This window comes from Lathyrus oleraceus, chromosome 2 (genome assembly GCF_024323335.1).
Source record: "Lathyrus oleraceus cultivar Zhongwan6 chromosome 2, CAAS_Psat_ZW6_1.0, whole genome shotgun sequence".
Taxonomy (NCBI): Eukaryota; Viridiplantae; Streptophyta; class Magnoliopsida; order Fabales; family Fabaceae; genus Lathyrus; species Lathyrus oleraceus.
In genome coordinates this window covers 67,007,882-67,021,933 of record NC_066580.1, presented here as the reverse complement: position 1 = coordinate 67,021,933, position 14,052 = coordinate 67,007,882, and the positions used below count along the sequence as shown (strand labels likewise).

At 33.6% G+C, this 14,052-nt stretch overlaps 1 protein-coding gene across 1 annotated transcript; it reads right to left on the bottom strand.

The window, feature by feature from the left end:
* Positions 1-241: 241 nt before the first annotated feature.
* Positions 242-1,578, bottom strand: LOC127118132 (ethylene-responsive transcription factor ABI4). Its single transcript, XM_051048277.1, has one exon. It carries the CDS (start codon positions 1,349-1,351, stop codon positions 362-364), a length of 990 nt encoding a protein of 329 aa, XP_050904234.1. The 5' UTR covers positions 1,352-1,578; the 3' UTR covers positions 242-361.
* Positions 1,579-14,052: the final 12,474 nt, after the last annotated feature.

Below are 14,052 nucleotides of genomic sequence, written 5' to 3'. Positions count from 1 at the left end.
TGAGATGAATAATAGAAGAAAGAAAGAAAAAAAAGATCACCTCAAAATCAGAATAAACAAAAGGGAAAGAATACTTACCTCTTTCATTCCTTGCAAAAGAAAGCCCCATCGGCAGCAAGTGAATCACTAGGGTTTGTTTTTGTTCACATGAATAATTATAACCAATAAACTCACTTTATATTCATATCAGTATCAACCATCAATATATTCATATCAGTATCAACCATCAATCAATCCATAATTTTATTAAAATCATCTTTTATTGAGTATAGTAAATTCAGTCCAATCAAAACAATACCAAAAAAAATATTTAAAATCAAATAAATAAACCTGGAATAACTAAAAATAAATAAATATTTCCTCAAAAATCAAAGAAGAGAGGATCACTATAGTCCCATAAATCACTTGTCAAAGGCCACATAGAATTTGGAGAACCAACACAAACCCCTTCTGGATCTGGATCCACCACTGTTCCATCCATTTTTGTACTAATATTTTGACAAGAATCAAAACTTGTTAACCCCACCAAATTTGAACCGCTCATAATTCCCTCAACCACATCACAATTCTCAACATTATTATTAATCTTCTGCATCTGTTGCTGATTCAAAACATCTTCTGCATGTTGTTCTTGATCATTATAAACACCATGAATATTCTGGTACGAGGTAATTGACCTAACAGAAGTCGAACCGCCACTTGCATGTTGCTCAAAATCTTGAATCTGTTGATTATATTGTTGTTGTTGTTGAAGTTGCACTTGCACCAGTGGTTGATGATGAAGATGAATGTTATTATCGAAAACCGGTTGTTGTTGCTGTTGTTGTTGATGATGGAAGTTATTGTAAACACCAAATGGTACAAGATTATTGTAAACAGAAAAACCAGAAGGACGAGGAAGTAAAGGACGGAGAGTATTTGTGGAAGTAGAAGAAGAGTTACGATTGGAAGAAGACAAAGAGTTTTGAGAAGAAGAATTGGAAGAAGAAACGGAGGTTTGAAGATTCAGCTGAGCCCTAGAACCGTAGAGAATAATAGCAGCGCGATCATAAGCTTTAGCAGCATCTTCAGCAGTTGAAAAAGTACCAAGCCATTTACGAGTACGTTTCCGAGGCTCACGAATTTCAGCAACCCATTTACCCCAACTACGTTGTCTAACACCACGGTATCTGAATTTGTTGTTATCAGGTCCACCTTTACCTTTGCATTTACGATTCTTAATAGTGTTGTTGTTGTTGCTACTGTTATTGCTGTTATCAGTGCTGGTGTTAGGTGTTTCGCTTGGAGTGGTGGTAACAACGGTGATGGCGGTGGGTTTGGTTTCTTGAAGATGATGAAGAGGTTGGTCCATTTGTGTGAGAGAGAGAGATGAGAGAGAGAGATGAAAAAAGAAAAGATGAAGGTGACTGCTAGGTTACCTCGTTCAGTGTTATTGTTTGTGTTTTACTTGTGATGAAATGAAAGTGGTTTGAAGGTTAATGGTGGAATAGGGCGGTGGTGAATAGAGAGAGATTGCTTTGCTTTTGAAAGTGAATAAATTAAAGGAAGAGATAGCACATTGGTTTTGGAATTTGGAATCATTTAATAAATTTGTTGATTTTTTTTAATGTTTTTCTTGACTTTGTTTGTCATCGAGGAAGGTTAATTCCTAGGTAACTAAACTAGATATTTGTATTACCCCTAAGGTTCAACATGTTTTACTTATAGTACAAGACTAGTAATGGTGGTAATGTTTGACTGCTAGTGCTGATATGCGCATGCATGAGCATGTGACATTATGAATAGAGGTGTAAAATGGATTGATGTGATCTAGTTGCTATACAACTCATTGGACTAACACATATCAATGGGATATATTGGGGTGATCCAGTTGGTTCTTGTGCTGCTAAAGTTGAACTCAATTTGATTATAGTAGTAAATGTGTTACTATAAGATTTGATTGTTTGACTAGTATTTTAATATTGTTATTTTTACTTTTAAAAAACTAGATGAGATAGACAATACAAATTCTCTCTTATTTTATTTATAAAAAAGAAAATATTATTAAAATTTATTAAATAATATTTAGACTATATAATAATCAGATATATTAAAAAATATTTTTTTAATAAATAGAACCAAAGAAAGTTTATATTAATACATAAATTATTCCATACATTTACTACGTACTTGTATTAAATAAAAAAATTCAGAGAATTTGTTAAGTATTGTGTTTCTTCTGAGATTTGATGGTATTTTTTTGTACTTCCTTTGTTTTAGAATGATTGTTATTTTAGAAGAAAAAATTTGTTTCAAAATGAATATTATTTTTATTTTTTAATATAGAAATATTTGTGCAAGTGTGTCCGTTAATTTGTACACTATTTCTAATATATTATTAATAAGGTTAATTTAATAAAAATGTAATGTCTTATAATAATATTATTATATTTTTAATCTATGTGAAAAACTTTAAATTAAAGTCATTTTGAATCTAATATATATTTTATCTTTGTTTTTTAAACTTGACATCTCATCTTTTTGTTACGAATGGAGCATGAAGTAGTAGTTTGCAAGCGGTATATTGATTTTTCAATGGATTGATTAGTCTTTAGTAATGTTTAGATACTTGTCTACTATCTTAGAGGTTTTTAGATTTTTAGGGGTTAGGCGTAGAGCTAAAGTTGATTTCATTATAATTTGACATTAGGTGGTTTGGTTAATTGGAAAAAAATTCAAAACTACTCTTCGTTTCTTTTTAAATATTATTTTCTTAAAAAAAATTGTATTAAATGCATGTTCGTCAAAATTATCTTTAGGTAATTATTATAGAGAGAAAAATAAAATAAAATAAATGTAATAAATAATTAAGGGTATTATATGTAAAAGAAGAATTATTGTTTGAAAAGTAACAATAATGATTAGTTTTCTTGATATGTGTAAAATGTCAAAAAATGACACTTAAGAAGGAACGGAAAGAGTACTATAATTTTTTTAAGAAAGTCGATAATCGTGGAGGAACTGAATGATAAGATCATTTTCTCATCATGGAAGTAGTATATTTACAAGTCCTCTGATTACTATTGTTTTTTCTGAGTGGTTGAAGGATTATATATCATCTACATGAACTAATAGTTGGTTGAGATTTAATACTCTGACCTCAGGTGTGAAAGTTTTTTTTATGATTTGGATAAAACACTACAATAAATAATGTTTTTTATGACGAAACTTTCACCTCGAACAATAGAAAATTGGGGTATAAAATCAAGGCGCGCTATTTTTTATTATTTAAGAAAATAAAAAACCATACATTTCCTCGGTTTTTCATAACACCGAGGTGAAAAAACAACTCAGTACAAGCTTTGATTCTCAGCTGTCGCAGTTTATGATTTTATTTGTTTATAAGTGTAAATGAAATATTTTAACCCTTCGATTTTCTATTTAACTGAGGCATAAAATAATAAGACTTTACTATAAAAAACACTCGTTAAACATAGTTTACCTTAATCCCTACTAATTTGAAGCCGTGGCAAGCATCATTCTTTGGGATGGATTGCAAGACAGAAAAAATCTTCAATGTTCTTCTATCTTGAACAAAACATTTTATTTGTCATTGCAATCTATCTCACATAATGGTGTTGATGTTGTCGTTATTATATTTTTTAAATAACCATCAGTTAAGGAAGGGAGTTCAACCTTTGAAGAGTACTTAGTTGATAGATTGCAAGTGCAGAAAATCATTCTTGCTTCAAGTTACACAAAGAAGGGAGCTTAACCAACAAAGAAGGAAGTTTAACCAACAAGGAAGAGAGTTTAACCTTTGAACAAAGAAGGGAATGCAACAAAATCTAAATATCAGCGAAGATTTATTGTAAACAATTTATTTTAATATTCTGTATAAACAATGTAATTTAAAAAAAAAGAATTATTCACCTCGATTTTCGTCATCACCGAGGTGATAGTTAAAAGGAGAAGATAAAAAATATCGGTTTTATAATATAATTGAGGTGTTTAATTATCATTTTTTACTATAAAAATACTCGTAAAACAAATTTTACCATAAGACTAACTTGTATGTAGCAGTCCAAAAGAGAGGAAATATTCATCATCGTTCATTTGATCATGAGTTGCAACTACAGATCTCTGGGATGAATTACAAGTGTAGAAAATAAAAATTCTCATTGGGAAACAGATCTATAACATCTTGCATGGGACATGGATATGGAAAATAAAAATTTCCATTGGCAAACATATTTTACAATGTATTTTTAATATTCTGTATAAACAATGTAATTTAAAAAACCATCTTTTTCACCTCGGTTTTCTTCGTGATCGAGGGGATAGTTAAGCGTTTTTTTACTATATTCAACGCCCTTAAATAAATATTTGTTGTCCATTTAATGTTTATCAACGCTCAAGATTTTTCCATTAGTGATCCACGTGAAACCTAAGGGACATCCATTATAAAAGTATATTGAATATTGAAAATCTAACCCATAAGGAACATGAAGCGCTTGAAACATATAGACGTTTGGAAAAGTTCTCTAAGATGAATCGCAAGAGCATAAAATTACTTGGGTTTAAGGTTTATTTTTTTAAATATTTATTTGAGCACAAAATCAGATATTTGAATATTGATTTTATTTATCTAACCCTTATTTTGTTTTGCTTTAGAATCAAATGCATGCAAAGCCTTGGAGAATATATTTGCACTAACATTTGATCTTCACCCACCTAGGAAATTTGATTTTTATCTAGATCTATATGGAATTTGATTTTTATTTTAATATTTTTTGTAAATAATGTAATATTATGGGTAAACAATGTAATATTCTAGGTAAATCATATAATGATTTTTTTTTTAAAAAAAATAATCTTACCCCTCACTTTTATTTGTAAACTGAAAGGTAAGATAAGTTGATTTTCAAAATAATAAAAGTGCAGCTGATGGGGCTCGAACTTATGTCCATATAACTTTATCTCTCGGTTTCATTTCCACTCAGTTGATAAGTGGTGAGTTTTCATGTTGTCATTCATTATTTCGCTTCTTTACCGAGGTATTATGTATTTCAGTTTGAGGTAAAAAGCTCTTTTTGTAGTAGTGAGATGATAAGTGCTAAAAATATGTAAAATACATAAGCACATATTAACTTAATCCGCGAGTAGTTCATGGAAAAAACTTTAATTAATCATTAAAACTAGATAATAAACACTTGTATTAACTTTTTAACTGTATATTCACTAAGTACGGGTAAAAATAATAAAAAAAAACACACAAAAAACACTGAAAGACCTCAACAAGAAACAACAAGCACCTTCCAAGAAGACAAGCTCACTAAAGGAAGAACATGGTCACACAAAGTGAGCAATGGCGATACAAGATGACTTCAGAGCCAAGCAACTCCAAGGTTAAGCAATACAAATCACTAAGTAAGGTGGCAAATGACATGCCGCAAGCGAACTACAATATCAAGTAATATAAAAAATATCGTACCATAGAGACCAAGTGAATGACTACCAAATTCTATCTTATCTTTGTGTATGTAAAACGATCGAAATAGACTTTGTGAATGATTTTACATTGATAAATAAAATAATTAAAACATGCATATTTTAGGACTCTGATACATGTGTATGACCCTCTTACAGTCCCCCGTTTATTACGAGAATAAAGCTAGTTTCATAGAAATATGGAAAAGATAGACAACACCCATTTTCCTCGGCGTGCTTACTTACTGTAATCAAATATGCTACCTAGTTTCGCCAACTTTGTGTATTTGTTCAAATTCAATCTTTAAAGTGAACATTAACAAAAATACTTTGTCTGTCAAAATTTTGAGAGACTTTCATTGCCTCTATTTGACAGTTCAGTGTTTCTGATTCTGATATCATACTACACTCTTTTGGCGTAAGTGCAATATCTATTTCATTCCTACTTTCACAACAAATTTGAATACTTAAAGATCAGAAAAATAGAAACGGATTTTCTCTAAGTAATCTACATGAGGGTTATTACGAGATAATCCTAATTTCCCTAAACCTCTAATCGACTACCTAGACATGGAAATAATGATAAAAAAACAAAGCATACATTGCATACATGATCAAAAGTAATAATAACAAGAAAAGCGATAAATTGAGAACCGGGAATAAAAGCAAGAAAACTTGAATTGAGAAAAAGCTCCAAAAGAGTCTTGACTACATCACTTGATTCAAAGGATATTGCAAAATAAAAATGGACTTGTATGTAAACTAAAACTAGGGCAGTAAGTATATTTTGCTCTTCCTGTCTCTAAGATTGTATAGGTTAAGCCATTATTATAAGCATCAAATTTTTGCCCCTTTGGTGCTAGGAACTTCAATACAATAAGAAACAGTTGGGACTCCAAAATGAAAGAGAAAAGAATAAGTGATAATGGAAGTTTTTGTAACCGCTCGCCTGCTACGGGTTGTAACAGCTGCTACAGGCACCCGTAGCCGGCCTCTGTATTTTATATGTGGAATGCATTATGGGCTAATATGGGCCATAGCAGTTTCTACGGCCACTTTTAGCAGCTACCACGATAACTCATGGTAACTCCCTGGATTTTGTACTCAGAAAATTCTCATTTTTTGCATTTTGCTCCTTTTGATTCTTCTTTTGTCTAGGACATTCTTTTGATCCTGAAAACATGGAAAACACACAATCGCGTATAAAACGGGATGAAAATGAAGATTTAATGGGAAAAGAGAAAAAAATAGCTAATAAAAGTGGTGCAAAAACCACTTATGAACAAACTCGGGATCATACATGAGGATAAGTCAAAGAAATCTAACCTCAATAAGTATTATCAATTGTTGACACCAAATTTCAATTTATTTTTTGTTATTTCAATTTCACAAACAAACAAAATTTGAAAACTCATCCTTAAAATCAAAGAAACTATTAAATGGTCTTTGAAACACAACTAGTCCCTATGGAGGCGGTAAAAATATATTCACTATTATGCAATCAACAAAATGACATCGTCGTTGGGGACTGACGTTAGTTTTTAAAGATGTTGCGATAATTTTATCATTTTGAGTTTTTTTTATATCTATTTATATTTATGCATATTTTTGTTTATAGTCACTAACCTACTAATCGTGTTGGCTAGTTTTGTTGATATTTGTTTATGCGAGGTAAGGTTCTCGAAGAACAACTCTTGTTTGATCCTAGAATTATAGGTGGAAAATGGGCAGGCCCTCCTCTCAAAAGCCCACAAAAAAAGGGGCGAGACGGGCATATTTGAGGGTGTGGGCCTAAAACCTTATCATGCCCCGCATAAAAGTGATGGTGGGGCGGGTCCGCGGGAATTGAACTTTTTTGGTCTAAAAATTACAAAATTGTATGTAAAAGTCAGTGCCCATAAAAGCCCTTAAATAAACAGGGCGAGCATATTAAAGAATGTGAGCCTAAAATCTTAATCTGCTCCACGAAAAAGTGCGGGAAAAATGGGCATGCCCGACGGGTCAGATCTGTTTTGTCACTCTTACCTATAATATAACGAATTGCACACAGAAACAACATCAAGACAAGAAAGGAAAAATTATTAGCCAAAAGAAAATATTTAGAAGAGCCTTCTATTTCAAAACCAAAAATGATGACAGGTCACTACTACAAAAAACACATTAGCCTCGGATGCGAAGTTGATTTAACCTCGGTTTTAGAGGTAAGGTAGTGAAGGGCGTCATGAAAACTCTCCATTACACCCCTCGATTTTAGAATAACTTAGGGGATAATTGAAATGGTCATTAGTTTGATCCCCAACAATAGCTTTTTTATATTTTCAAAACTAGTGCCACATATCTCTTAGTTTATGACCAAAATTGAGGGGAAAGATAAAAAAAAATATTAATACTCACTACATTGTTTATATAAAATATTAATAAGTTAATTTTTTTACAAGCTACATTGTTGACACGTAATATTAAAGTAAAAATATATGAAAAATTTTGAAATTGATTCATCGTCATCACTGTTAGTGAAGAACAAAGTTGGATCTTGGGGAAGATCAAATGCTAGATCCTTTTTTCATTAACCCTTGGGGAAGATCAAATGTTCGATATTTCATGCATTTGTTTCTGATATAAAACAAAAAAAAATGGTTAGATAAATAAAATAAATATTCAGTTATATGATTATCTAAGAACACAAACCTTGAACTCAAATAATTTTCTGCTTTTGTAATCCATCATAGAGAACTTTTGTAAGCTTCTTTAAGTTTCAAAGTTTTTATGTAAAATGTTTTATTATCAATTTTTGATATTCATAATGTTTTTATAATATCTTTTAGGTTTCATGCAGATTACTAACGACAGTCTCTTGAGCGTTGATACTCATTAAATGGATGACAAAGATTTGTTTAAGGACAATGAAGAAACTCAATAAACACATTCATGTTCCCCTCGATTATTACTCAAAACTGGTGTAAAATGTATTTATTTTTAATAAAAAAAATATGTTTCATCTAAAGTGTCACATACCTCTCGATTTCTGTTAAAAAACGAGGGAAGTAAGTTTTTTTAAAATTACATTGTTTACACAGAATATTAAAATACGTTGTTTAAATAAATCTAGATGTTGACAAATCTGATTCACCATCGTCGTTGTTATTCTTGGAGAACAATAAATCTTTGTTGCTATCCAGACTTTGTTGTATACCTTTTGTATGCATTTATTTCAAGTTCAATTGATTGCATGCGTCCAATTTCTAATAAGTTATTTGTTCCAACCATGAGAATTTTTTTGTTGCACTTGCAATCCATCTTAGAGATTTGTTCCAAGATTTCATTATCTTGGGCAAATGCTTTTACAAGTAAGAGAACAAGATATATAGTGGTGGATGTATAGTTTCTTGTGGATTGATACGTTGGCAATATTTTTTTCCTACACTTGCAATCCATCTTAGAGATTTTATGAATGTAGGCATAAATTTGTTCCTATAGCTAAGTAACTAAACCCCTTCGGTCCGTTTTTAAAACCGAGGGAAAAAGGTTTTTCTTTTTTAATAAAAAATAGAATAAAATAAAATAAGGACTTTCCCCTCGGTTTTATAAAAAAACAGAGGTAATATATTACTTGTAAAAAATGGTGAATGATAAAAAATTGAAAGTAACATGTCTTGTTTCCTTTTCAATTTTTTACCATTCACCATTTTTTGTGTACTACAATTGCTTGCAATTTACAACATATTTAGGAATAAATTTATCAATATTGTCAAATGAGGAAAATAATAAATTATGAAGTGTTTTCTTTGATTGACAATATAAGAAGGTTATTCCAAAAGTACAAAAACAACATCAACACCATTATGTGAGATAGAATGCAACGACAAAAAAATATTTTGTTCAAGATAGAAGAACAACATACAATACATAACATTGAAGATTTTTTCTGTCTTGCAATCCATCCCAAAGAATGATGCATACGAGTTTGGAGCGGCTACATATTAGGTTTGGGGTAAAATCTGATTAACGAGTGCTTTTATAGTAAAATATGATTATCTAATGAAGGGAAAAAGCGATTCAAAATGCATCAGAAAAAAATTCCCTTTAGTTAATCCTTATGAATGATGCATGATCAGTGATGGAATATTGAGGTATATGGCTTGACACTTAGAAAATTTTTTAACATGTTGAAATTTCCTAACTTCCACCTCAAAATTCTCCATGTTCCAAGCTCCAAATGAAAAAGTGTTGAACATCAAACTTGTTCCCCTTGATCCAAGCTTTCCAAAGAGCCCAAGTCCATGCATTTTGGATGAGGTTTGTTAGGTCTGCGCATGGCTTTAACAGGGCTACATCATTGGAAAGAATCAATTGCACAATTTTCATTTCACAATACCTTGCCATCCAAGCTTCATTCAGACCTCAATTGGAATCATTTTCGACCTTACTGCATTGTATCATGGGCCTGTACATGCCCATGCACTCGTGCCATCCTCATTGCCAATTTTGGACAGATTTGGAAGTGTGCAAATATCATTCCCTTTGCCTATAAATAGAAGGCCTTTGAGCTCATTTGAACAAGACTTTGCGCGCCATCTTTGCCCCCCATTGAAACCCTCTCATTCTAAAGGAAAACCTGAGAATTTTCAATTTGAAATTTGAGTTTGAATCTCAACTGTTGGAGATTCAAGAACTCCAGGTTCCAAAGCCTTGCAACCTCTCTAATCACTTCCTGCTAGCTTCTCAAGGGTGATCAGATCGTGTTTGGAGCAAGCAACATCAAGAACTGCATAACATTAAAGGTAATTTTCAGAAAACTTCATCTCTTCGATTCTCACTTAATTCTCTTGGATCTTTGGTTGTCTGAAGTCCTACCAATATAGGTGATCGGTAAAGTAGCAAGTGTACTATTTGCACCAATGTAGTAATAAAAAGGGAGTTATCCCGAGTATCGATCTCGAGGACTGCGTAGAAAGTATCAATTTTTATAATAATTCAATTGAACAAAAGTTCACATGGGGTTTGATGATTGTTTTAACAATTGATAAGAAATAAAAATATAAAGCGTATAAAACTCTTTTAGTCGATATGAGAAATAATGCTAAGGCCAGGTGTATGAATTGATGTGTATTCCACTTTTTCCATATCATATAACATCGATGCTATTATAATTCAAAACAGTTTCTCCAGAGTAGTTCTCTCTAATTCCTTAGCCAAAACCATTTAACAGGCAATTTTACTCCTAATTCCTTAGTCATTGAAATTGCTGTTAAGAAGTATTTATTTTATCAAGAATTTACGGTAACCACAGTTTGATCCTCATTCCTAAGTGATTAAACGCGAGTTTTATTATACAACAAGTGATAAGGTGGTTTGTCCGACCTAAACCTTAACCAGAGATCAGAATTTCATTTGTTCGATAAAATTAAGCATTAAGCACGTTGTATAATAATTTGAATTACGAAAACATCAATGATTATAAGAACATGGATAAAATATTCATACAGAAGCAATTCAGAGACACCCCCTGGCATTGGGGGGTTTATCCTCTCATAATATTCAAAGACAAAAGATTACAAATTAAAGACATTACAAGTTGTTGTTGATGAAAGTTGATCTTCAATTTCTTCCGATCTTGAAGATCTCTTCTCTTCTCCACACCTTGCAAGGTTGCTTCCTCTTTTCGTATCTTTTCTTTTCACGATCAAAAAGTCCCTTTTCTCAGTGCCCAAATTCCAACTAAATAGTTTCCAAACAACTAAAAATAATTCCAAATGCCCAAAATGCCCTCCGGATGTCCACAGGAGTTAAAATAAGAAAAATCAGAATTTTGGGCGAAATGGCCAACACGGGCCGTGTCAGGTGACACTGTTGCCCGTGTTGGCTCCTATGTAGGTTCAACAAGGCACGCCATGCTGACACGGGCCGTGTCAGGTGACACGGGCACCCGTGTCAGCCCATTGTTTTACTGGGTTCATGATAGCTTGTTCTGCACATGCTGACACGGGTCGTGTCAGCCCCCTTGTTTTGTCTGTTTTTTTGCTTTTCCTTAAGTCTCTAACCACCCTTCTTCCGGTACGCACTTTCGGAATTTTAATCTAACCTGGAAACCAACAACAGTCTACATAGAAACGCATAAAATGCGACAAAAGGCGAAAAACTACTAATGTAACATAAAACAAACGGAAATTCATAAAATGCAATAAACTGAAGAAATCACTAAAATAAAACGCAAAAGTTACCGATTCATGAAGATTCCATGCTGGATAGATGATGAAAAATGAGTGTAAATGGTGGCTGATCACAACCCCAAACTTATCTCATTGCTTGTCCTCAAGTGATGCAAGAGACAAAGCGGAGGTCAACCATGGATTCTATTCTTTCCTCAACACAGTTGATGTTACTCGCAACTTGGTTTTCTCCTTCCCGATTAAGTTTCTGGTTCACCCATTCGACATTTCCACTGCCTTATCATTTTAGAGAGTTCTTTTACCTGCAAGCTTCTTCACACTACTTACCAAATCTCTCGAGGTTAAGGTGTTTAGCACTCAATAAATCAAGGTCTGCAATATCAACTCTTACTTTTTGAATAGATTCTACGTCAACTGCACAACCACAATTCACACACTTTAAGAGGTCTTCAGGGTGGTAACGGGGCTTAGGTACGGTGGAAGAGTATACAACAAAATGGATTACAAAAGGTTTTACAGCTCGGCATTCATGTTGTTGTTTTTCTTTGTGCAAGAATTTTATTTTTGGGGTGTCGTCCAATCTTGACTCTTTTTCCACTCAAATTCATATTAATGCATGGGTAAATTTCTAAGGCAAGTGCTTATTTTTTCATTTCTCTATATAGATACCTTTTTTTTCCATTTCTTTTTCTCTTTTTTTCGGTAGAAGCGGATGTTTCTACACACTTTTTCTTTTTCTCATCTTTCTTTTCCTTGCACTTGCCATTTTTCAACAACATTTTTATTCTACGGATGAATACCCCAAACTTATCTTTTTGCACAAGTTTTACATTACACAGTCATGCCGAGCTAGGGTAGGGAGTGTATGGCTAAGGGTTAACATGATGGTTTACACAAACAAAGGGTTACAGGCTCAAAGGGGTTAACAACGGATGAAAACAACATTATGGGTGGCTAGAAAGGCTCAAAGGTTGAAAACAAACAACGTGCCTCAGTGTGCGTTTTTGTATTATGCTGTATCAGTAGAACTTATGCAAAATTAGAGAGATAGAGTCATACCTGAATGCGCTCTTTTGGTGTTTGGTTAAGCTAAAATCCCACCATGTTGGGTAAGCTTGCAGACTTCAAACATTCTTTATGATAGACAACTTCTTTATCAGCTTGGGCTTACCTTCTTCTTTTTCGGTCTGGATTTCCAAGTTGCGTCCAACCTTTTGTTTCTCAGCTGTGTCACCTTCCAGGTTGCCTCGGGAGAAAGTCTGGGGTTGCATCTTTTACTCACTGTCCACTAGTCTCTCATTTCTCCAGCATCATCTACTTTCATCTGTAACTTACAAAAATAAAAACAACCACACAACGACGAACAAAATAACACACAGACACAATAAAAATGAAATTTAAAGCAATTCAATTAAAAACCTCCCCACACCTGAACCAAACATTGTCCGCAATGTTTAAAGTTAACATATGAGGAACACTTACAGCAATTACTGAGGAGGTGGTGGCGGGTATGGATAATGCAACATCATGCGTTGCATCATTGCGTTCATCTCATCCAAAACCGTCCCTTGACGGCGTTGTTCAGCTCCAAACCTGGTGAGCTCTTCACCTTGCCTGGATTGCTCCGTGCGAAGGTGGCCAATCTCATCCTGGATCCAGCCCCATTGGTCTGATGGCATGGAGTAGGATCCGGAGGCTTGAGTTGGTTCCGGCGGTTGTTGGTAAAAAGGCTCCTCGGTGCTCGGTGCACCTTCCATCGATTCATCTGCAGGCAAAGAGTCAAACAAATCTTCATCCCCCTCTTCCGGTTCAGGACAGTCATAGAGCCAGTTGGCTCTGTTAGTGATACTGATAAAATCGTAAGCAGGTAAATAAGAACATGTACTTTTTGGCACAAAAGAGAGTAGTAGTCTTGTTTTACCGTGATCATGCCTTGCTGGATCAAGGCTGCCATGTCCAATTTGCTTTTACCTGGCACCTGGGGGGAGTCAACTAGAGTAACACCAAATCCGAAGTGGTCGGCAATCTGAGTAATCATGCCGCCAATAGAAATGTCTCCTGAAGTAGCGCAACCAACTCTCCCTAAGTAGTCGGTTGCAAAGGCTGCTACGTGTTGCAACTGGATGCGAAAAAAACAACCGGCGAAAAAAAGAAACAGAAGAGTCGCCACCATTCGTTATTTATCCCAAAGGAGGGAAAGGAAACGATCGAAGAAAACCTGAAGAAAAGGAAAAGACAAGGTCTCGCAACCAAATCTTGGGTTCGGGAGTCGATTATGCAAAGGGAAGGTAATAGCACCCATACGCATCCGTAGTACTCTACGGGATCCACTCTTGTTGTTCTCATCTAAAGGGTGTAGGTATATCTAAGGTACTATCTGTAAAAGAAGGTTAAAAGAAAATGAAAATGACTT

What these genes read in the sequence shown, in the direction of transcription:
- LOC127118132 (XM_051048277.1), bottom strand. Translation starts at nt 1,351, where the DNA reads ATGGACCAACCTCTTCATCATCTTCAAGAAACCAAACCCACCGCCATC.